The 21,425-nt window shown below is 43.9% G+C and overlaps 1 protein-coding gene across 4 annotated transcripts in view; it reads right to left on the reverse strand.

The window, feature by feature from the left end:
- slc25a48 (solute carrier family 25 member 48) overlaps positions 1-21,425 on the reverse strand; it is a 35,701-nt gene extending 14,276 nt beyond the window's left edge. The window contains exons 1-6 of one of the 4 annotated variants that reach the window (XR_011948359.1): positions 21,336-21,425; positions 19,200-19,243; positions 18,978-19,049; positions 18,633-18,888; positions 6,309-6,578; positions 4,357-4,453 (exon numbers count right to left, since the gene is read on the reverse strand). Coding sequence is in view for 3 of the 4 variants with exons in the window: in XM_072512370.1 (XP_072368471.1) it covers positions 6,309-6,578; positions 18,633-18,888; positions 18,978-19,049; positions 19,200-19,243; positions 21,336-21,384 (691 nt within the window). In the remaining variant the exon portion in view is untranslated. Of the gene's footprint in view, positions 1-4,356; positions 4,454-6,308; positions 6,579-18,632; positions 18,889-18,977; positions 19,050-19,199; positions 19,244-19,918; positions 19,952-21,335 lie in introns of those variants that run through there. The other 3 variants (XM_072512370.1, XM_072512371.1, XM_072512372.1) reach the window with 3 other exon arrangements.

The raw sequence follows: 21,425 nt of genomic DNA on the forward strand, positions 1-21,425 counted from the left end.
TCCCCACCCCATCTTTCGCCCACACACACCCTTCCAGAAACCCCACCCTTCACCCTCCAACCTTTACTAGGCCACCTCATACCCGCCCTTCACCCCCCCCCCCCACCCCCACCCTTCATACCCCCCGATACCATTTCATGGGCAGGCCCAAACTCTTGGTAATGCCATCCTCGCAGTGTCATCCCGGCACCTTGGCAGTGCCAGGGTGGAGGTGCCAAGGTTGGCAGTGCCAAGGTGCCTAGGGAGAGCCAGGGGGCCACCCTGCCCTGCCCCAACCACCTGGGGTCACCAAAAGAATTGGAAACCCCCCCTAGGTGCTGTTATGCCTGGTCCAGGTTTGCGTGGACGAATACGAAATGGTGCCAGCTCAAGGCTTCGCTGGGGAAGCCATTAGTTCCCAGGGGCTGAGAGAGCATGGCGCAAGAATATTTAAATGAGCCGAATGGTTCATTTAAATATGTTGATCTGGATCCACCCAGCGATGGCAAGATCCAGATCATGATGCCTTGCGAGATTCAACGGCCTCGTCGCATCACCAACTCCGACGCGAAGAGGCTGGTAAATAGCACCCTACATCAGTATGAGAACATTTTGCAGTGTACTAAGTTGTATGCTGCATTTTAAGTTATACGTAGATCAGCTCCTGTCCTGTTCAGATGCAGCTTAAAGATAAATGCACGGAAATACTTTTACCCATCATATTTTTGTATCATGGCTATTAGTAAGAGGATGAATGGGAGGAAGTTTGAAAAGATCGTTAATAACCTTTCTTTCCAATTCTGGCTAACTTGGAATTGTATACAGATGATGAATGCCAGGAGGAGGTGGAATGCTGGCGAGGGTCGTCAAGGATAGGGGATGAGCCCCAATACCTCTGTGATGGGGGGGTAGGCATCATTAGGTTTCAAAGCTGATCGCGCCCTGATCTTTGTGGAGCTGGGGGCTGGCTCTATCAGGCCCAGCCCCACTAGTGACAACATAAACCATGCCCACTCATTGTTTTCTCTCTAAGAGACTGATTATTTGGCAAGTAAACTGGTCTGTGCAACTGGAGCGTTACACTCCAGTTTTCAGTCTGTACCTGACACTTTGCCAAATTCTAGTCAGATTTCGCCCACGGATTCCAAATTGACATGGTGATTCACAGGTAGAGGAGCTGGGGAAACCATGAGGAAGAGAGGGGGGATTATTGTAGTAGCTGTATAATATATAAAACGTACTGAACTTCTCAAATCAATGAAATTCTGAGTACCACACAAATATTCAGTTCAGTGGAATTATTTGATAAACTGTCTCTGTGAGAATTCCTGCATAAACTTGTGGTTTAGAATTATTACCTCGAGCTTTCTTCAATCGCTCGCTCTAGCGTGAGCTTTGGTATTTGCCCCTCTAGGTATCTCAGGTTAACAAGCTGAAATTCCCACGATCACCGTGTGAGCTTTACAAAAATTGGAAACTAAAATTCTGTTTCTGGACTCTCCGGGCGAGCCTGTTTTTAATGCTCAAATCTTTTCAGTCAAAGACCCCTTTACTCTTACTGCTATTTCCTAATGTATTCTTGATTGATTTCCATCAAACATCCTAATTTTTCAATAAAAGTTTAATTACTAAACTCAACAGTTTTCATGAACTCGGTATGCTCTCTTCCTCCAACGGAAAAGCAACATCATTATCTTCAATAACACAAATGTTGATAAAATGGATTATTTGAAATGTAACATTTTCTTTTACACTCACAACATTTCTAACCTATCGTACTTTTAAAAGGCCCCACCTGTTTTTTATATTACCTACTACATAAAACAGACCTCTATAACTCTCAAAGACTCTTTCAGTTACAATATCCTGGCCATTTCATGCTTTATTTCGGATGATTTGCTTTGCAATTGCAACTACGTTTTGTGTTTAATCCTTGACTATTGCCAAACAACCGTATTTTTACTTTTTCACTTCCTTTCTTCCTTCAATTAATGATAGCTACCTTCCAATACTTTGACCATGCAACCATCTTTACTGGGTTTTCATGGCCTTAGTCATTTTTCAGAATGTAGACAATTACCTCAGGTTTATTTCAACTTCCCTTCAATATACTGCATTTGACCAGACTCGCTGCCAAACACATAAACCAACAATTTCCCACTATTACCTCTACTTACCTCGTTTGCCTATCCAATCATTATTCTTATTGCTACCCCTTTGCTATTCTCTAAATGTTTCCTTCATAAGAATGAGAGAGTTCACTTGAAGGAGCAAAAACACATTTTCCTATCAACTAATTTTAGCCTACTTTATGGTGGATATGAGCACATAACTCAAATCAGTTTGTAATTTTGCCCTATTAAATGGAGCAGGTCTTGATAGTTTAAAGCAAGGGATAATAGTTTAGCAGTGGGACTGGAGACATCAGTAGCTTTCTAATAATTTGCTTCAATTGCACCAGTGCAAGGCTAACAGCAGGCTACATTGTTGAAGGTGCTGTTTTCTCAATGTGATTTTAAACTGAGATTTCTACCAACCCCCCACCCCAATCTGTTCATTTGGATGTAGTGCTAGTTCGAAGATAAGAAGGGGAGTTATCCTTGGTGTCCTGGTTAATATTTATCCCTCAATCTACATCAAAGCATATTATTATCACATTGCTGTTGGTCGGAGTTTGATATGAGCAAATTAGCTGCCAATATTTCCACAACAGTTACCAATTCAAAAGTATTTCATTGGCTGTAAAATGCTCTGCCACATCTGATGGTTGTTAAAAGGACCCATCACCCAAAGTACCTCCATAGGATCACACTCAGCTATTGAAGAAGTGAACCGCAGTGATCAGCTACTACAGATTGATCCTCAAAGGACTGAAGGGAGCTTTCATTGGGTTTAATGTATGAATGCAAGTCTTAATTTCTTACCCCCAGTCTTGGGAGGTTAAATCCATTTGCAAACACTGACACGCTTGCGGAGATCAGCTACCCTAATTTAGACCAGCAACTGAATCAGACACGAAAACAGAAAATACGGGACAATCTCAGCAGGTCTGACAGCATCTGTGGAGAGAAAAGGGAGCTAACGTTTCGAGTCTGAATGACTCTTTGTCAAAGCTTTTAGTCATCCAGACTTGAAGTTAGCTTCTTTTTCTCTCCAAATATGCTGTCAGGCCTGCTGAGATTGTCCAGTACTTTCTATTTTGTTTCAGATTCCAGCATCCGTAGTAATTGCTTTTATTATCGAATCAGACAGTTTCCTTTCCCGTGTGGCTCAGGTGAGCTTGTGATGCAAATATTTGTATGTTTCCAACAAAAGGAAAACAAATAATCTGCTATATGAGGATATTATCAAAGTGGGCCCCAAAGGCTAAAAGACCGGGAATCTTCTGGAAACTTTAACACTGAGAAGGCAAGAGGTTATAGGCTTATAGTCTAGATGGAATAGCAATGGAGAACTGGCACAACCAAGTGATAAAGACACAGAACAAAGTAATAAAAGCAAACCATATTGTCAAGTAACTAATCACATTTTACAGTTGAATATAATACTTAATAGAATACTTAATAGAATATAATGTAAGCATTCACAAATAGAGGAGGGATTGTGTGCAAAATTAAGAAATACTGCTAGTACTCCAAACACAGATGCACAATTAACTAATAAACAATGGCATTTTAAATATATACACGGTAAATAAAATATATTTCCTTTATTTCATTCTAAATCTATGTACGTTGTTCAATTTACAATTTTATAAAGGACTGGCTGCTGAGCTTTGGAAGGACCCATCACCCAAAGTACCTCCATAGGATCACACTCAGCTATTGAAGAAGTGAACAGCAGTGATCAGCTACTACAGATTGATCCTCAAAGGACTGAAGGGAGCTTTCATTGGGTTTAATGCAGAATTGGGAGGAATGGGGGTTGTTTATTTCTTGCCAGTGTTAAACAAATGAATTGCAGCGCCAATCTGCAACAAGCAACATTGTGTGTCACAAAACATCGTCATGGAACAGCGCAAGAGGCTTTCTGGCCCTGCACCAGCTCTTTGAAAGAACTATCCAATTAGCCCCACTGACCTGCTGTTTTATTGTCACTGTGCATTCGGTGTTACCAGACTGCTCAGCAGCATAGATGTTTTAAATGACCTAATACAGAAGGAAAATGTCCTTCTCTAGTGAGCTGTGTGTGCTGGAAGTAGTGGCTGAATATTACTTGAGTTTTTTTTAAACAGAATTGCTGGCATGCATAGCATTAGCAAGAGATGTCCCTGTGGAGGATAGTGCCACAGGTGTGAAGTCCTGTGCAAGCTCAACAGCACATTGCAAGATCTGGACCCCAGATCCATTGTCCCTTCTGGAGCTATGATGTGCTCACCCCTCACCAGGCACCTCATCATCATCCTCTCTTTTCTCCTCTGAGGCAGTGATGGGTTTTGGGTGCGAGTCTGAGGAACTGGATTTGGAGGAATCGTCTGTTGTGACATGAAAGAGTATTTTCACTAACTGGCCATCCAGGAACTCCAGATTTTTTTTAAATGACTGTTTCAGAAGAGAATCAAAAAAATTATTTTCTTCAAGCATAGCAAATGAGTATAGACAGAGGACATTATATGTGAGTGATTTCAAGACATTCTGGAATATTAATGGAGGCGCATGACCCTCATTGTGATATTATTCTTGGTAGGTTAGAAGTAAAGAACATATATAAAATTCTCATCAAGAATTTGCTGGCTCCCTCACGTAGAATATCAAAGTGCTTAGCTAGCATTTTATATAGCTACTATTTTGGGGACCAATATTGCTATCTTGCCCCATTCCCCTGAAAAACTATATTTTTAAAAGCGGTGCGCAATTTTAACATACATTTGGTCAATAACACACTTCCTGGAGAATGTATTAATTGCAAAATGTATGTCAACATTAAATATGTTAAGATTGGATGTTAATTGTATAGGAGAGTCCTTCACCATTCCCAGCACTGTCAAAGTTGGTTTATGGTTTAGATCATGCCATGCTTTGTTGCCAGAATAAGGGTATTTGATGTTTATACACTAATTGAAGACACAGTAATACTTCATTCAAACATGATCTTGTGTACAGTTTTTTGTGCTTCTATTGTTAGCCTTTGTCCTCTGCCATAAGAGAACTATGAGAAATGGTCATTTTCACTCATTGCAGTGATAAATTTAATGACGTTTTGTTAATATTTTGTCTGGAGTTATTAATTCACCACTTTTATTGGAACTGCAATACCTCTCAGCAGTAAAAACTTAAATTACTGCTCAAAATAAGTCCAAAAGTCCAAAATGCTGTTACGTCTATGGTGCTCTGAGTGTCTGCCTCTGTTCAAAAACTTCTCCAATGTTCTTCAGATTTCCACTCCCTAACTTCTTCTAGATCTCCATTGATCTTGAGCTGGCTCCCAATAGGCATTAGGTAGAGGCCAATATTTAAACTCTTTCATAAAGTTATACATTGGATACCCCAAAATCTTTACAGCATTGGGTGTAATAAATCAAATATTGAAAGGAGAGTTGTAATTTTATGAAATGTAAGATTAGCTAAGCATGCCAGCTGCACATGTCAATCTTGTTGTTAATACCTGTGTACCGCCTGAGCTACATCTATGAATACCTGAAAAAAGCAAAGGCTGATTGCTTACAGTGTAAACACTAAACAGTGCTCAAAACTAGATGATTTGTCGGCCTCTTTTCACTCTTGAAGTGAGAAAGATGATTAATTCAATTAGAATAATAGAAGCAGAATCAATTAACAAGTGTGCTTTCAATGTAGGTCCAAAAATCACCCAGAATTAAAGTAAAATGTCCATAGTGATTCCCTTGATCAGAAACCGTAAATTTAGGGATGAATGATTTGTGTAAATACCAAAGAAATGCAACAAACAATGTTTACTTTGGGGCTTTTGAGGGCTGTTGAGTTTTTGCTGAAGTTATGGATGATGGTCTGGAGTACCCCTGTGGAATGTAAGTGTAAAAGCATCTCTATTTATCTCTTGGGGACAGCAGAACAAAATGAGTTTGGGTAGTCTCAATTCATTTCCTTGCAGGTGGGAGTTTATAGTATAAAACGTCCTGTTCTTTAGAAATAATCTGGAATTCTCACTGAAAAAGACCATGATGATGCTGAAAATAGAAACTGGCACCATAGTGGAGTTCTTTTCTGAGTTTAGTAACGCACTAAGTGATGTATTTAGTATTGAACCATCAAGGGAGCCAGCATGATGCATTTTTAACTTTGTTCCCCAAAATTTCAATTGCTGAAAATAAAGCATTTGCACACATTTTTCAGAATTCAAAGAATTCTTACCTGCCACACCACCGGCCAGCCACACACAAAATAGATTGGGTGCTGTGCTCCCCACGGGTGTCATCCAGTCACACAGCAACATGTAAGGAACAAAGTACAAACAATATCCTGGAACATCTCGGAGGTACATGGCTCCGACACCTCGGTACAGTCCAACAATGCCTTCATTCCGCAGTATCCTGCTAATGCAGTGCACAGGCCCCCTGTATAGAGGCTGCTCATTCAGTGCAAGTGAGTGAATGGCACCGGCACCAACCAAGTTTAATTTAGCTGTAGAAGTGTAAAATAGATTTAGCAATTCTTGAATGTAGCTAATGTTCCAAAACAAATAAGTTTTGTTTTAACTGCAAGATAAAAGCTGTATTACATTCCAGAATAAGAAATATAACAAAAGAAAATCAAGGTGTAGTGTCAATGGCACCATTCCACCAATTCTAATTAACACCATAATATTATTGAAAATGTTTAACTAAGGACACCCTAGCTATCTGGTGTTTTAACTGTACACATTGAGGAAAATTTAGAAAAGACATTGAAGGGGTCATACAAGAATCAATGGTGAAACTCAGCATTAGATTCAATGATGTCAGAGAGAAAACAGGGGCTGGAAAGGACACACTAAAGACTCAAAATTCCAAGGTAAAGGAGCCACAAACTGTGATGTCATGATGCCATTGGTTTGATTCCCGATCTGATTTGTGAAGGATGGTAAATTAGTGGGCAAGGTACAAATTTTCCATTCAATAAAGGACTACGGGCATGCTCCTGAGGATGGAGACACGTCGTTTGTCGAGAAATTGAGGGCTTGCCTGCTTCTGGTTCCATTTCCTCATGTGATCGACAATTCTACCTGTTAACTCTATTTATCTCTCTCCACAGATGCTGCCTTACCTTCTGAGTATTTTCAGCATTTTCTACTATTATTATAGTAAGGAAGTCGCAATGGTGTAGTGAAAAAACCTCAATAAAATGATGGGTGGGGGTGGCATGTGGCGCAGTGGTTAGCACTGGGACTGCGGCGCCGAGGACCCGGGTTCGAATCCCGGCTCGAATCCTGGGTCACTGTGGAGTTTGCACATTCTCCCTATGTCTGCATGGTTTTCACCCCCACAACCCAAAGGTGTGCAGGTTAGGTTATTGGCCACGTTAAATTGCCCCTTAATTGGAAAAAAATAATAATTGGGTATTCTAAATTTATTTTTAAAAAATAAAGTTATGATGGGATATAATTCAATTAAATTCTACTCTTATGGAATTATATTTCAACTCTTACATAACTAGGTAATGCATAATTGTATGGATTATCAGGTGGAGGGATAAGAGGAATGCATAAAAGTTGGTTGGTGGAAAGATTATTTGGATTCATAGATATCAAAGACACTTGTGGGGCACCACATCACATTTGAATCCCAACTAACCACCATTAATTCCGGTCATAAGTACTACTTTTATGTCTGAATTTGTGTGCTGGATTCTTAATAAATCTACGATACCTGATATTCAACGTTTCAGAAACTTATTGATTTGTGAAATTATGAATAAGAGCCTATCTCCTTTCAGTTCAATAAGCTCTCATCAGAAATGAAAACAGTCAAGGCGACAGCAGGAAATGGCACTGATACAGTCAGTGGTGCAGCAGAACAGAGGTGCAGGAGAGGACGCGAGTAGGACTGGAGCAAAGAATGTCCCATATGTCTCACAAAAAGGCAGATATAACTGGTCCCAGTTCTGCTTTGACAAAGAGTCATCGGACTCGAAATGTTAGCTCTTTTCTCTCCCTTCAGATGCTGCCAGACCTGCTGAGATTTTCCAGCATTTTCTCTTTCATAACTGGTCCCATATTTGGAGGAAAGGAAGGACTTAAAGGAGAGGTTTTTCAATGTGAGGACAGACTCTGCCGAGCAGAGGGGCGAGTGGAAGATGGAGAATGGCTGGGCCTCTATTCAAGGAAGAGTCACAGAACCCCAAGTTGGACTTGATGTGGGATGGAGGAGCAGAGGGACATGAGGTCCTTGGTGAAAAGCATTTTGCTTTTCATTAAGCTACAACTTAAGCGAGCAGATGAGTTTAAACATTGTCACATAAATATCCAATACATGCACTCTACAGCAGAAATCAGCAGACAAAAATCAAGTGTGCTTGTTGATTTTTTTAAACTTGGGTTAAAAAAGGTACTGAACCCAACTGCAGTGCTCCTATCAGACTAAATAGACAGTTATCCACTGAACTATCCAGTTGTATTTCTGGTGTTCATATACTTTAGAATAATTAATGGGTGATATAAGAAAAATATTCAAATACTTGTGTTGTGGCATTTTATTTTCTCCAAATTTATTGAAGGAACATTAGCCTCTAAAACCAAAGCTCTCTTCGTAATCATACTTTTTTCCCTTAAAACTGCAATGAATAAAGCTCATTGTGTAGTGGGTAACATTTTGGCATGGATTGAAGATTTGCTAGCGAACAGGAAACAGAGTTGACACAAGTGGGTCTTTTTCTTGTTGGCAAGATAATAATAATCTTTATTAGTGTCACAAACGGGCTTACGTTAACACAGCAATGAAGTTACTGTGAAAATCAGCTAGTCGCCACACTCTGGCGCCTGTTTGGATACACTGAGGGACAATTCAGAATGTCCAATTCACCTAAGAATTGGACCTTTGTGTGAGGAAACCAGAGCACCAGGAGGAAACCCAAGCAGACACAGGGAGAATGTGCAGACTCTGCACAGACAGTCCCCAAGCTGGGAATCCAACCCGGGTCCCTGGCACTGTGAAGTAACAGTGCTAACCTCTGTGCTATTGTGCTGTGCCGCAGTGATCAGTGCTGATGGCTCATGTTTTACAATTTATATAAATGACTTGGCTGAAGGCACTGAAGGTATGGTTGTTAAATTTGCTGACTACACAAAGGCAGGGAAGTAAATTGTGAAGATGACGTAAGGAAGCTACAAAGGGACGCAGGTTAAGTGAGTCGTCAAAAATCTGGTAAATGGAGTATATTGTAGTCAAATGTGAAATTGTCCATTTTGGCAGGAAGAATAAAAAGGAAAAATATTATCTAAATGGAGAGAGATTTCAGAGCTCTGAGGTGCAGAATGATCTGTGTGTCCCAGTGCATGAATCACAAAAGGCAGGTACAGCAAGTAATTAGAAATGCTAATAGAATATTATAATTTACTGTGAGGAGCATTGATTACAAAAGTCGGGAGGTCATGATTCATGAACAGGACACTGGTGAGACCACATCTGGGGTACGGTGAACAGTACTGGTCTCCTTATTTAAGAAAAGATGTAAATGCATTAGAAGCAGTTCAGAGAAGATTTATTAGACTAATACTAAGAATGGGCGAGTTGTCTTACGAAGAAAGGTTAGGTTTGAATCCACTAGAGTTTAGAAGAGTAAGAGGTGACTTGGCTGAAACATATAAGATCCTGAGGGGTATTGACAGGGTGGTTGTGGAGAGGATGTTTCCTATTATTAGAGTATCTAGAACTAGGGGTCACTGTTTAAAACTAAAGGGTCACTCATTTGAGACAAAGATAAGGAGAATTTTTCTCTTAGAGGATTGTGAGATCGATAAGATTCTTGATTAACAAGGGGGTTAAAAGTTTTTGGGGTAGGCAGGAATGTGAGGTTGAAGTTCCAATCAGATCAGCCATGATCTTATTGAATGGTGGAGCATGCTCAAGGGGCCGAGTGGCCTACTCCCGCTCCTAATTTATATGTACATATGTATGTATGCAGCTCACTAACTTTCTCTTTAGAATTGCGGGTTTATATTTAATTTATTTTGTTTCTGTTTCTGCAAAAATGACAGAAATCAATTTAAATGCTCACAATTTTGGGTAGTCTCAGGCAGACTGTCAGTTCCTTTCCAACCACATTTATAGACAATGGCACAAAAAAGGCAATGTCTATGTCAAACTGGCTACACATGTCTGATTTGGCAGACAATTAAAGGCAGTATTGCAACACCTGTTGCAGGAAAACCTACAGCAACATGCACCTTTTGTTCCCTCAAAAATACATTTACAAAGATGGAAAAAGAGACTCAAAATTAATCTCCTGTAGCTTTGCACACAGGGAGTCAAAGCGAAGTGTAATCTTCGAGTGACGTAAAGGCACACATAGTTCAGTTCCTAGTTTAAGTTTATACAGTCTCTTTATTTTTAGATAATATCTCGATATTATTCATTTAAGAACCAAGTACCAAAATGTACGATCATTTGGAAAGCAAGGATGTGGTGCTGTTTGGAGCACACAAGTTCTGCTGTGGTACAAAGAAGGCAGCAGAATCGAGTTGCTGCAACATGACAAGTTCAGAACAATAACAATGAACATTTATGTAACACCTTTAACTAGGAAAACAGATTCCTAGGCATTTCACAGGTACGTTACCAAAGAAAATTTGATAACTGGGCCATGTAAGGGTGTCGGTGACCTAAAGCTTGGTTAAAAAGGTAGATTTTGAGGAGTGCCTTAAAGAAGAAAAATAGATAGAAACATCAAAACGTTTAGAGAGGGAATTACTGCGGCTAGGGCCTCAGCTGTTAAATCCACAGCCACCAAAAGCGGAGCGATGAAACCTGGTCATGACTAAGGCTGCAGGGTTGAAGGAATGCAAATATCTCAGAGGATTGAGGGTTGGAGGAGGTCAGACACTGAGTGGAGCATTGTCATGAAGGAACTTTGTTGTATTTATTATTGTTGTATTTATTAATTTAGATTGTATGAGAAGTGGAGCCAATGCAGACATTCGTCATTATAAATGTGGGCCTCGGAATCCATAATGGGAAATAACGATTACATAGGAGAATGTTATCAATCAAAAATGACCCATCGGTTAGGATTTAGGTAAAGAAATACCATCCATAGGAATAGAAAGATTAACATAGAACATAGAACGATACAGCGCAGTACAGGCCCTTCGGCCCACAATGTTGCACCGAAACAAAAGCCATCTAACCTACACTATGCCATTATCATCCATATGTTTATCCAATAAACTTTTAAATGCCCTCAATGTTGGCGAGTTCACTACTGTAGCAGGTAGGGCATTCCACGGCCTCACTACTCTTTGCGTAAAGAACCTACCTCTGACCTCTGTCCTATATCTATTACCCCTCAGTTTAAAGCTATGTCCCCTCGTGCCAGCCATTTCCATCCGCGGGAGAAGGCTCTCACTGTCCACCCTATCCAACCCCCTGATCATTTTGTATGCCTCTATTAAGTCTCCTCTTAACCTTCTTCTCTCCAACGAAAACAACCTCAAGTCCATCAGCCTTTCCTCATAAGATTTTCCCTCCATACCAGGCAACATCCTGGTAAATCTCCTCTTTCCAAAGCCTCCACGTCCTTCCTATAATGCGGTGACCAGAACTGTACGCAATACTCCAAATGCGGCCGTACCAGAGTTCTGTACAGCTGCAACATGACCTCCTGACTCCGGAACTCAATCCCTCTACCAATAAAGGCCAACACTCCATAGGCCTTCTTCACAACCCTATCGACCTGGGTGGCAACTTTCAGGGATCTATGTACATGGACACCTAGATCCCTCTGCTCATCCACACTTCCAAGAACTTTACCATTAGCCAAATATTCCGCATTCCTGTTATTCCTTCCAAAGTGAATCACCTCACACTTCTCTACATTAAACTCCATTTGCCACCTCTCAGCCCAGCTCTGCAGCTTATCTATATCCCTCTGTAATCTGCTACATCCTTCCACACTATCGACAACACCACCGACTTTAGTATCGTCTGCAAATTTACTCACCCACCCTTCTGCGCCTTCCTCTAGGTCATTGATAAAAATGACAAACAGCAACGGCCCCAGAACAGATCCTTGTGGTACTCCACTTGTAACTGAACTCCATTCTGAACATTTCCCATCAACCACCACCCTCTGTCTTCTTTCAGCTAGCCAATTTCTGATCCACATCTCTAAATCACCCTCAATCCCCAGCCTCCGTACTTTCTGCAATAGCCTACCGTGGGGAACCTTATCAAACGCTTTGCTGAAATCCATATACACCACATCAACTGCTCTACCCTCGTCTACCTGTTCAGTCACCTTCTCAAAGAACTCGATAAGGTTTGTGAGGCATGACCTACCCTTCACAAAGCCATGCTGACTATCCCTGATCATATTATTCCTATCTAGATGATTATAAATTTTGTCTCTTATAATCCCCTCCAAGACTTTACCCACTACAGACGTGAGGCTCACCGGTCTATAGTTGCCGGGGTTGTCTCTGCTCCCCTTTTTGAACAAAGGGATCACATTTGCTATCCTCCAGTTCTCTGGCACTATTCCTGTAGCCAATGATGACATAAAAATCAAAGCCAAAGGTCCAGCAATCTCTTCCCTGGCCTCCCAGAGAATCCTAGGATAAATCCCATCAGGACCCGGGGACTTATCTATTTTTAGCCTGTCGAGAATTGCCAACACCTCTTCCCTAAGTACCTCAATGCCATCTATTCTATTAGCCTGGGACTCAGCATTCTCCTCCACAACATTATCTTTTTCCTGAGTGAATACTGATGAAAAATATTCATTTAGTATCTCGCCTATCTCTTCAGACTCCACACACAACTTCCCATCCCTGTCCTTGACTGGTCCTACTCTTTCCCTAGTCATTCGCTTATTCCTGACATACCTATAGAAAGCTTTTGGGTTTTCCTTGATCCTATCTGCAAAATACTTCTCATGTCCCCTCCTTGCTCGTCTTAGCTCTCTCTTTAGATCCTTCCTCGCTACCTTGTAACTATCCATCGCCCCAACTGAAACTTCACACCTCATCTTCACATAGGCCTCCTTCTTCCTCTTAACAAGAGATTCCACTTCTTTGGTAAACCACGGTTCCCTCGCTCGACGCCTTCCTCCCTGCCTGACCGGTACATACTTATCAAGAACACGCAGTAGATGATCCTTGAACAAGCTCCACTTATCCAGTGTGCCCAACACTTGCAGCCTACTTCTCCACCTTATCCCCCCCAAGTCACGTCTAATGGCATCATAATTGCCCTTCCCCCAGCTATAACTCTTGCCCTGCGGTGTATACTTATCCCTTTCCATCATTAACGTAAACGTCACCGAATTGTGGTCACTGTCCCCAAAGTGCTCTCCTACCTCCAAATCCAACACCTGGCCTGGTTCATTACCCAAAACCAAATCCAACGTGGCCTCTTGTTGGCCTGTCAACATATTGTGTCAGGAAACCCTCCTGCACACACTGTACAAAAAACGACCCATCTAATGTACTCGAACTATATCTTTTCCAGTCAATATTTGGAAAGTTAAAGTCTCCCATAATAACTACCCTGTTACTTTCGCTCTTATCCAGGATCATCCTCGCCATCCTTTCCTCTACATCCATAGAACTATTTGGAGGCCTATAGAAGACTCCCAACAGTGTGACCTCTCCTTTCATGTTTCTAACCTCAGCCCATACTACCTCGGAAGATGAGTCCCCATCTAGCATCCTCTCCGCCACCGTAATACTGCTCTTGACTAGCAGCGCCACACCTCCCCCTCTTTTGCCTCCTTCTCTGAGCTTACTAAAACACCTAAACCCCGGAACCTGCAACATCCATTCCTGTCCCTGCTCTATCCATGTCTCCGAAATGGCCACAACATCGAAGTCCCAGGTACCAACCCATGCTGCCAGTTCCCCTATCTTATTTCGTATACTCCTGGCATTGAAGTAGACACACTTCAAACCACCTACCTGAACACTGGCCCCCTCCTGCGACGTCAAATCTGTGCTCCTGACCTCTATACTCTCATTCTCCCTTACCCTAAAACTACAATCCAGGTTCCCATGCCCCTGCTGCATTAGTTTAAACCCCCTCAAATAGCACTAACAAATCTCCCCCCCAGGATATTTGTGCCCCTCAGGTTCAGATGTAGACCATCCTGTCTGTAGAGGTCCCACCTTCCCCAGAAAGAGCCCCAGTTATCCAGAAATCTGAATCCCTCCCGCCTGCACCATCCCTGTAGCCACGTGTTTAATTGCTCTCTCTCCCTATTCCTCATCTCACTATCACGTGGCACGGGCAACAACCCAGAGATAACAACTCTGTTTGTTCTAGATCTGAGCTTCCATCCTAGCTCCCTGAAAGCCTGCCTGACATCCTTGTCCCCTTTCCTACCTATGTCGTTAGTGCCAATGTGGACCACGACTTGGGGCTGCTCCCCCTAAGGACCCGGAAAACACGATCCGAGACATCACGTACCCTTACACCTGGGAGGCAACATACCAAACGTGGGATATTGGGAGAAAGACAAAAGAAAATAAATACTGGGGACAGCAGTTGAAGCAAACGAAAAAGTATTTTAACAGAAGAATAATCAGAATGACAGTTAATAAAAGGGCGATATTGGAAGTAGAGTTAATAAAAAAAGGCAAATGTTACCAAAACAAGCACTGAGGGTGGGAGTAAAGCAGAGAGCATAGCTGTCGTTAAAAAAAAAACTGAAAGAAGAAATGAAATAAACTGAGGAGCAATATCTAAAAACAGTAACATCTGGATGATATTAGAACAAAGAGGGATTGAACAAATCAATGAACAAGAATGGTCCCGGCGGATTGGAAATTAGCAAACGTGACACCATTGTTTAAAAAAGGAGGTAGGCAGAAAACGTGTAATTATAGGCCAGTGAGCTTAACTTCGGTAGTAGGGACGATGCTGGAATCTATCATCAAGGAAGAAATATCAAGGCATCTGGATGGAAATTGTCCCATTGGGCAGATGCAGCATGGGTTCATAAAGGGCAGGTCGTGCCTAACTAATTTAGTGGAATTTTTTGAGGACATTAACAGTGCGATAGATAACGGGGAGCCAATGGATGTGGTATATCTGGATTTCCAGAAAGCCTTTGACAAGGTACCACACAAAAGGTTGCTGCATAAGATAAAGATGCATGACATTAAGGGGAAAGTAGTAACATGGATAGAGGATTGGTTAATTAATAGAAAGCAAAGAGTGGGGATTAATGGATGTTTCTCTGGTTGGCAATCAGTAGCTAGTGGTGTCCCTCAGGGATCAGTGTTGGGCCCACAACTGTTCACAATTTACATAGATGATTTGGAGTTGGGGACCAAGGGCATTGTGTCGAAGTTTGCAGACGACACCAAGATAAGTGGTAAAGCAAAAGGTGCAGAGAATACTGGAAGTCTGCAGAGGGATTTGGATAGGCTAAATGAATGGGCTAGGGTCCGGCAGATGGAATACAATGTTGACAAATGTGAGGTTATCTATTTTGGTAGGAATAACAGCAAAAGGGATTATTATTTAAATGATAAAATATTAAAACATGCTGCTGGGCAGAGAGACCTGGGTGTGTTAGTGCATGAGTCACAAAAAGATGGTTTACAGGTGCAACAGGTGATTAAGAAGGCAAATTCAATTTTGTCCTTCATTGCTAGAGGGATGGAGTTTAAGACTAGGGAGGTTATGCTGCAATTGTATAAGGTGTTAGTGAGGCCACACCTGGAGTATTGTGTTCAGTTTTGGTCTCCTTACTTGAGAAAGAACGTACTGGCACTGGAGGGTGTGCAGAGGAGATTCACTAGGTTAATCCCAGAGCCGAAGGGGTTGGATTACGAGGAGAGGTTGAGTAGACTGGGACTGTACTCGTTGGAATTTAGAAGGATGAGGGGGGATCTTATAGAAACATATAAGATTATGAAGGGAATAGATAGGATAGATGCGGGCAGATTATTTCCACTGGCGGGTGAAAGCAGAACTAGGGGGCATAGCCTCAAAATAAGAGGAAGTAGATTTAGGACTGAGTTTAGGAGGAACTTCTTCACCCAAAGGGTTGTGAATCTATGGAATTCCTTGCCCAGTGAAGCAGTAGAGGCTCCTTCATTAAATGTTTTTAAGATAAAGATCGATAGTTTTTTGAAGAATAAAGGGATTAAGGGTTATGGTGTTCGGGCCGGAAAGTGGAGCTGAGTCCACAAAAGATCAGCCATGATCTCATTGAATGGTGGAGCAGGCTCAAGGGGCCAGATGGCCTCCTCCTGCTCCTAGTTCTTATAATAGAATAGAACAGAATTTCAAAAACAGAAATAGCAAACCAAAGATTATAAGCCCTTTGCCCCACTCACCATCGACATAAACATACCAATACTTTGAACAATAGAGTAAATATCGCTGCCCATAGAAACTACATTAGGTCTTTGCTGAAGTGACAGAAATGGGTTGATGAGTGTTGCTATTGCATATGTGGATGTTCAAAAGGCAGCATATGTGGTTGTTCTAAAGGCAGCTGCCAAAGTACCACATTGGCGGCACAGTAGCACAGTGATTAGCACTGTGCTTCATAGCGCCAGGGACCTGGGTTCGATTCCAGCTTGGGTCACTGTCTGTGCAGAGTCTGCACATTCTCCCCGTGTCTGCGTGGATTTCCTCCGGGTGCTCCGGTTTCCCCTCACTTGTCAGGTGAACTGGACATTCTGAATTCTCCCTCAGTGTACCCAAACAGGTGCTGGAGTGTGGCGACTAGGCGATTTTCACAGTAACTTCATTGCAGTGTTAATGTAAACCTACTTGTGACACTAATAAAGATTATTTATTTATTTAATAGAATTGCTAATCAATGTGTTCAAAGAGATAGTGGCAGGGTGGAACTGAAATTGGCTAAAGAAGAGAAAGCAGAGATATGTGGTGAAAGATATTTTTTTCAGATTAGAGAGAAAAATACGTGTGCTTTCCAGTGATTGATATTAGAACCACTTGCTCTGTTTGGCATATAATGACTTGGACTTGGGTAGACAGGGCATTATTTTTATGTTTACAGGTGACACAAAGCATGGCTAATGTAGTAAGCAATGAAGATTTGGTCCAGATTTCAGGTGCCTCAGTCTGTGGATTACTGAAGAAGTGATGCTAAAATATTCTTATATGAAAAATCATCCCTTAAATTATGTGTAAAAGGGCAGCGCGGTGGGTTAGCACTGCGGCCTCACGGCGCTGAGGTCCCAGGTTCGATTCCGGCTCTGGGTCACTGTCCGCGTGGAGTTTGCACATTCTCCCCGTGTTTGCGTGGGTTTCACCCCCACAACCCAAAAATGTGCCAGCTAGGTGGATTGGGCACGCTAAATTGTCCCTTAATTAGAAAAAATGAATTGGGTACTCTAAAATTTTACAAAAAGAAAAAAAACGTAAAAAACAAAATAATGTGTAAAGAAATGTACACTTAACTTGGATAACGTTTCAGCTGATAAGGAGGTGAAGAAGATGAGGAGGGGGAATATGAGATGCCAAAAGCCAGTGAAACAGTAACATTTTTCTTTATTAAACCAAATCATTTAAATAAATTAGAAGTTAAAATACCTACTGATTTTCAAATGCTATTTTAGTAGCCAATTCATCTGATTGAAGTTTAATAATTATTATCTGAGTTAGTACTAAAAATCAGGTTGAGGCCAGAGGTGAGGGAACTTTTCAAATATTTTTTAGTCATACGATGGGGAGGTTGTGCAACATGTTTTCATGAATTTAATTTTAAATGTGGGCGTCAGAAATTATATTGGAAAATTGGGAGTCAAAACCGACAGCTCGAAGAGAGCAGGAAAGCAGAAACTGCGTGCAGACATAACATTTTATAGATCCAGGTGGATATCAAATCAAATCATTATATATAAAAAAGTTAAAACTTATGGCAGGTTTAGATAAGGTCGACAAAAGGAAAGCTGCTCCATTAGCTGATGCTATCAAGCCTAGGGGAGATAGATTTAAGATTTTAGGCAGGTTTAAGGTTTTAGGCAAAAAGGGGATGTGAGGAAGAAAGGTTTTGTTTACGCAGTGAGTGGTCATGAGTTGGATGGTGAAAGCAGTGATCATCAATGATTTCTAAAGGGAATTGGCTCGGCACTTGAAGGAAACAAACTTGCAGGGCTGCAGGGGTAGAATGGGGAAATGGGGCAGCCAGAGTCAAATGGCTCAAGGAAGTGACTCAATTATTTCAAAATGAAACCAGGCTACTACTGAGTGCCCTGTCCAAACTAAACCCAGCACTGGGGAAAAAGAAAAAAAGTGAAATGCTGAACAGCACCCAGCAGGCCAGGCAGCAGCTGTGGAATGTGAAACTGGGCAGAGAGATTTGTGTTTTCTCAACACAGATGCTGCCTGTCCCGCTGAGTGTTTCTAGAACCCGCAGTATTTTGCTTTTGCAACCCACCTCCAGGGTTTGAACGTCTGGATAAACACGCAGGAAGTTTCTGCAATTGCAAATATTTATGATTTCCAGGGAAGTCGGCCGGCCTCCGGGGGCGGGCTGTCTCGCGAAGGGGCAAACGAGCCTTACCTGGCCTCGCAGACAGAGTCTGCATTTGTAGCCTGATCTTGACCAAATCCACCGGGGCACCGAACCCCACCGTGACCAGACCCACCACGGCGCTGGCAGCCGCCACATCAGAGAGGGCAGGACCTCGGTGCCCGTTATCGCCATAGCGGTACTGACAAATGAACCTCTGAGCATTACCGTACACACCGAGCGCCACCGAGTTGTACACGGCGATGCTGGCGAGCGGGAAGGACAACCCCTTGAAGAACCCAGCCACCTGGAAATAAATAGTCAACAATAATCAGTCCCAGCGTGAAACAAATGCCATGGGGGGGGGGGGGAGAGAAGCAACGAGAGGGGGCTTACATGTTCGTTTTTGAAAATGGTCAGCACACACTGGAGCGTGTTGGTGTATCCGTGGCCAGCTTGCAGGCGAGTCTGCGAAAGAAAAGGTGATGAAAAGTGAGTTCAGGCGAGGGAAGGGGTGCGTTTCTCCCATCCCACTCCCCCCCCCCCCCGCCCCGCCCCGTTAGTCCGCTACCCACCGAAAAGTTTTCCACCGCGCCCCAATTAGAAGTGGAGGTTTACCTTCACCGTGTCGAGGGGATGGCCGATGATCACACTTGCCGCACCTACGGGGGGGGGGGAGAAAAAAAGCCGGTTGAGTTACAGTAACCACGGAAATCACTTCCTCATATAACCGTGCTTGGCAGCGATCAACACTTACAATCAGCTCTAGGTCCCTTCTAGACTGAGGCGACACATGAGGACAGGATGGGAGGGGAGGGAGACAGGAAGGGAGGGAGACAGGAGGGGAGGGGAGGGGGAGACAGGAGGTGGAGGGGAGGGGCGATTGGAGGGGAGGTGGACAGGAGGCGAGGGGAGGTGGACAGAGAACATTACAGTGCAGTACAGGCCCTTCGGCCCTCGATGTTGCGCCGACCTGTGAAACCAATCTAAAGCCCATCTACACTATTCCGTTATCATCCATATGTCTATCCATTGACCATTTGAATGCCCTTAGTGTTGGCGAGTCCACTACTGTTGCAGACAGGGCATTCCACGCCCTTACTACTCTCTGAGTAAAGAACCGAGCTCTGACATCTGTCCTATATTTATCTCCCCTCAATTAAAGTTATGTCCCCTGGTACTAGACATCACCATCCGATGAAAAAGGCTCTCACTGTCCACCCTATCTAATCCTCTGATCATCTTGTATGCCTCAATTAAGTCACCTCTTAACCTTCTCTCTAACAAAAACAGCCTCAAGTCCCTCAGCCTTCCCTCATAAGATCTTCCCTCCATACCAGGCAACATTCTGGTAAATCTCCTCTGCACCCATTCCAATGCTTCCACATCCTTCCTATAATGCGGCGACCAGAATTGCACACACTACTCCAAATGCGGCCGCACCAGTTTTGTACAGCTGCAACATGACTTCATGGCTCTGAAACTCAATCCCTCTACCAATAAAAGCTAACGCACCGTACGCCTTCTGACAGGAGGGGAGGGGTGGGGGACAGGAGGGGAGGGGAGGGGGGACAGGAGGGGAGGGGGACAGGAGGGGAGGGGGACAGGAGGGGAGGGGAGGGACAGGAGGGGAGGGGGGATGGGGAGGGGAGGGGGACAGGGAGGGGAGGGGGAGGGGAGGGGGGAGTGGGAGGGGGAGGGGAGGGGAGGGGGAGTGGAGGGGGACGGGGAGGGGAACAGGGAGGGGAACAGGGAGGGGAGGGGGAGGGGAGGGAGACGGGAGGGGTGAGGGTGAAGGGCGGGGCGGGGGCAGGGGAGGGGGAGGGGAGGGGGAGGGGGAGGGGAGGGGGAGGGAGACGGGAGGGGGAGGGAGACGGGAGGGGTGAGGAGAGGGGAGGGGGACGGGAGGGGTGAGGGGGAAATGAATGAAAAATGAAAATGAAAATCGCTTATTGTCACAAGTAGGCTTCAATGAAGTTACTGTGAAAAGCCCCTAGTCGCGACATTCCGGCGCCTGTTCGGGGAGGCTGGTACGGGAATTGAAACATGCTGCTGGCCTGCTTGGTCTGCTTTAAAAGCCAGCTATTTAGCCCAGTGTGCTAAACCAGCCCCAGGAGGGGAGGGGAAACGACAGGAGGGGAGGGGGAGCGGATGGGAGGAAGGGAGTGGAGGGGGATAGCAGGGGAGGGGAGGGGGACAGGGGAGGGGGACCGGAGAGGAGTGTAGGGGGACAGGAGGAGTGCCGGGGGACAGGTGGAGGGGAGGGGGATAGGAGGGGAGGGGGACAGGAGAGGAGGGGGACAGGAGGGAGGGTGACAAGAGAGGAGTTGGAGTGGAGGGTGACAGAAGAGGGGTGGGGGACAGGAGAGGAGTGGAGGGGGACAGGAGAGGGAGTGGAGGGGGACAGAAGAGGGGTGGGGGACAGGAGGGGAGGGGGACAGGAGAGGAGTTGGAGGAGAGGGGGGGACAGGTGGGGAGGGGGCTGGTGTGACCAGCTGCTCTATCTCAGAGGGAGATAGAGCTGCTGGTCTTCACACCGAGCGACACCCGCCGCACAGAGAGCCCTGCCGGCCGGCCGGCTGCTCCAACATCCCCCCGTGCCAATCTTCACAAAGGAGCTTCTCTGAACTCAATGCTGTAGCTATTTTTTTTTGACGCCGGTTGATCGGAAAGGTCAAAGCCACGGGCGAACCGAGCGCTTCACCCCCGGCGGCTCGGGTTTGGGTTGCGGTTTAAAGGAAAGTTACAAAGTACCTCCAACCCAGCCGGCCAGGAAATCGTCCGCCTGAACCCTGGCACCCATTTAAAATCAGCCCGAGTTCCAGCAGCCTCTCCTCCTTGGCG

The sequence above is a fragment of the Scyliorhinus torazame genome, chromosome 7 (genome assembly GCF_047496885.1).
Source record: "Scyliorhinus torazame isolate Kashiwa2021f chromosome 7, sScyTor2.1, whole genome shotgun sequence".
In the NCBI taxonomy this organism is placed as follows: Eukaryota; Metazoa; Chordata; class Chondrichthyes; order Carcharhiniformes; family Scyliorhinidae; genus Scyliorhinus; species Scyliorhinus torazame.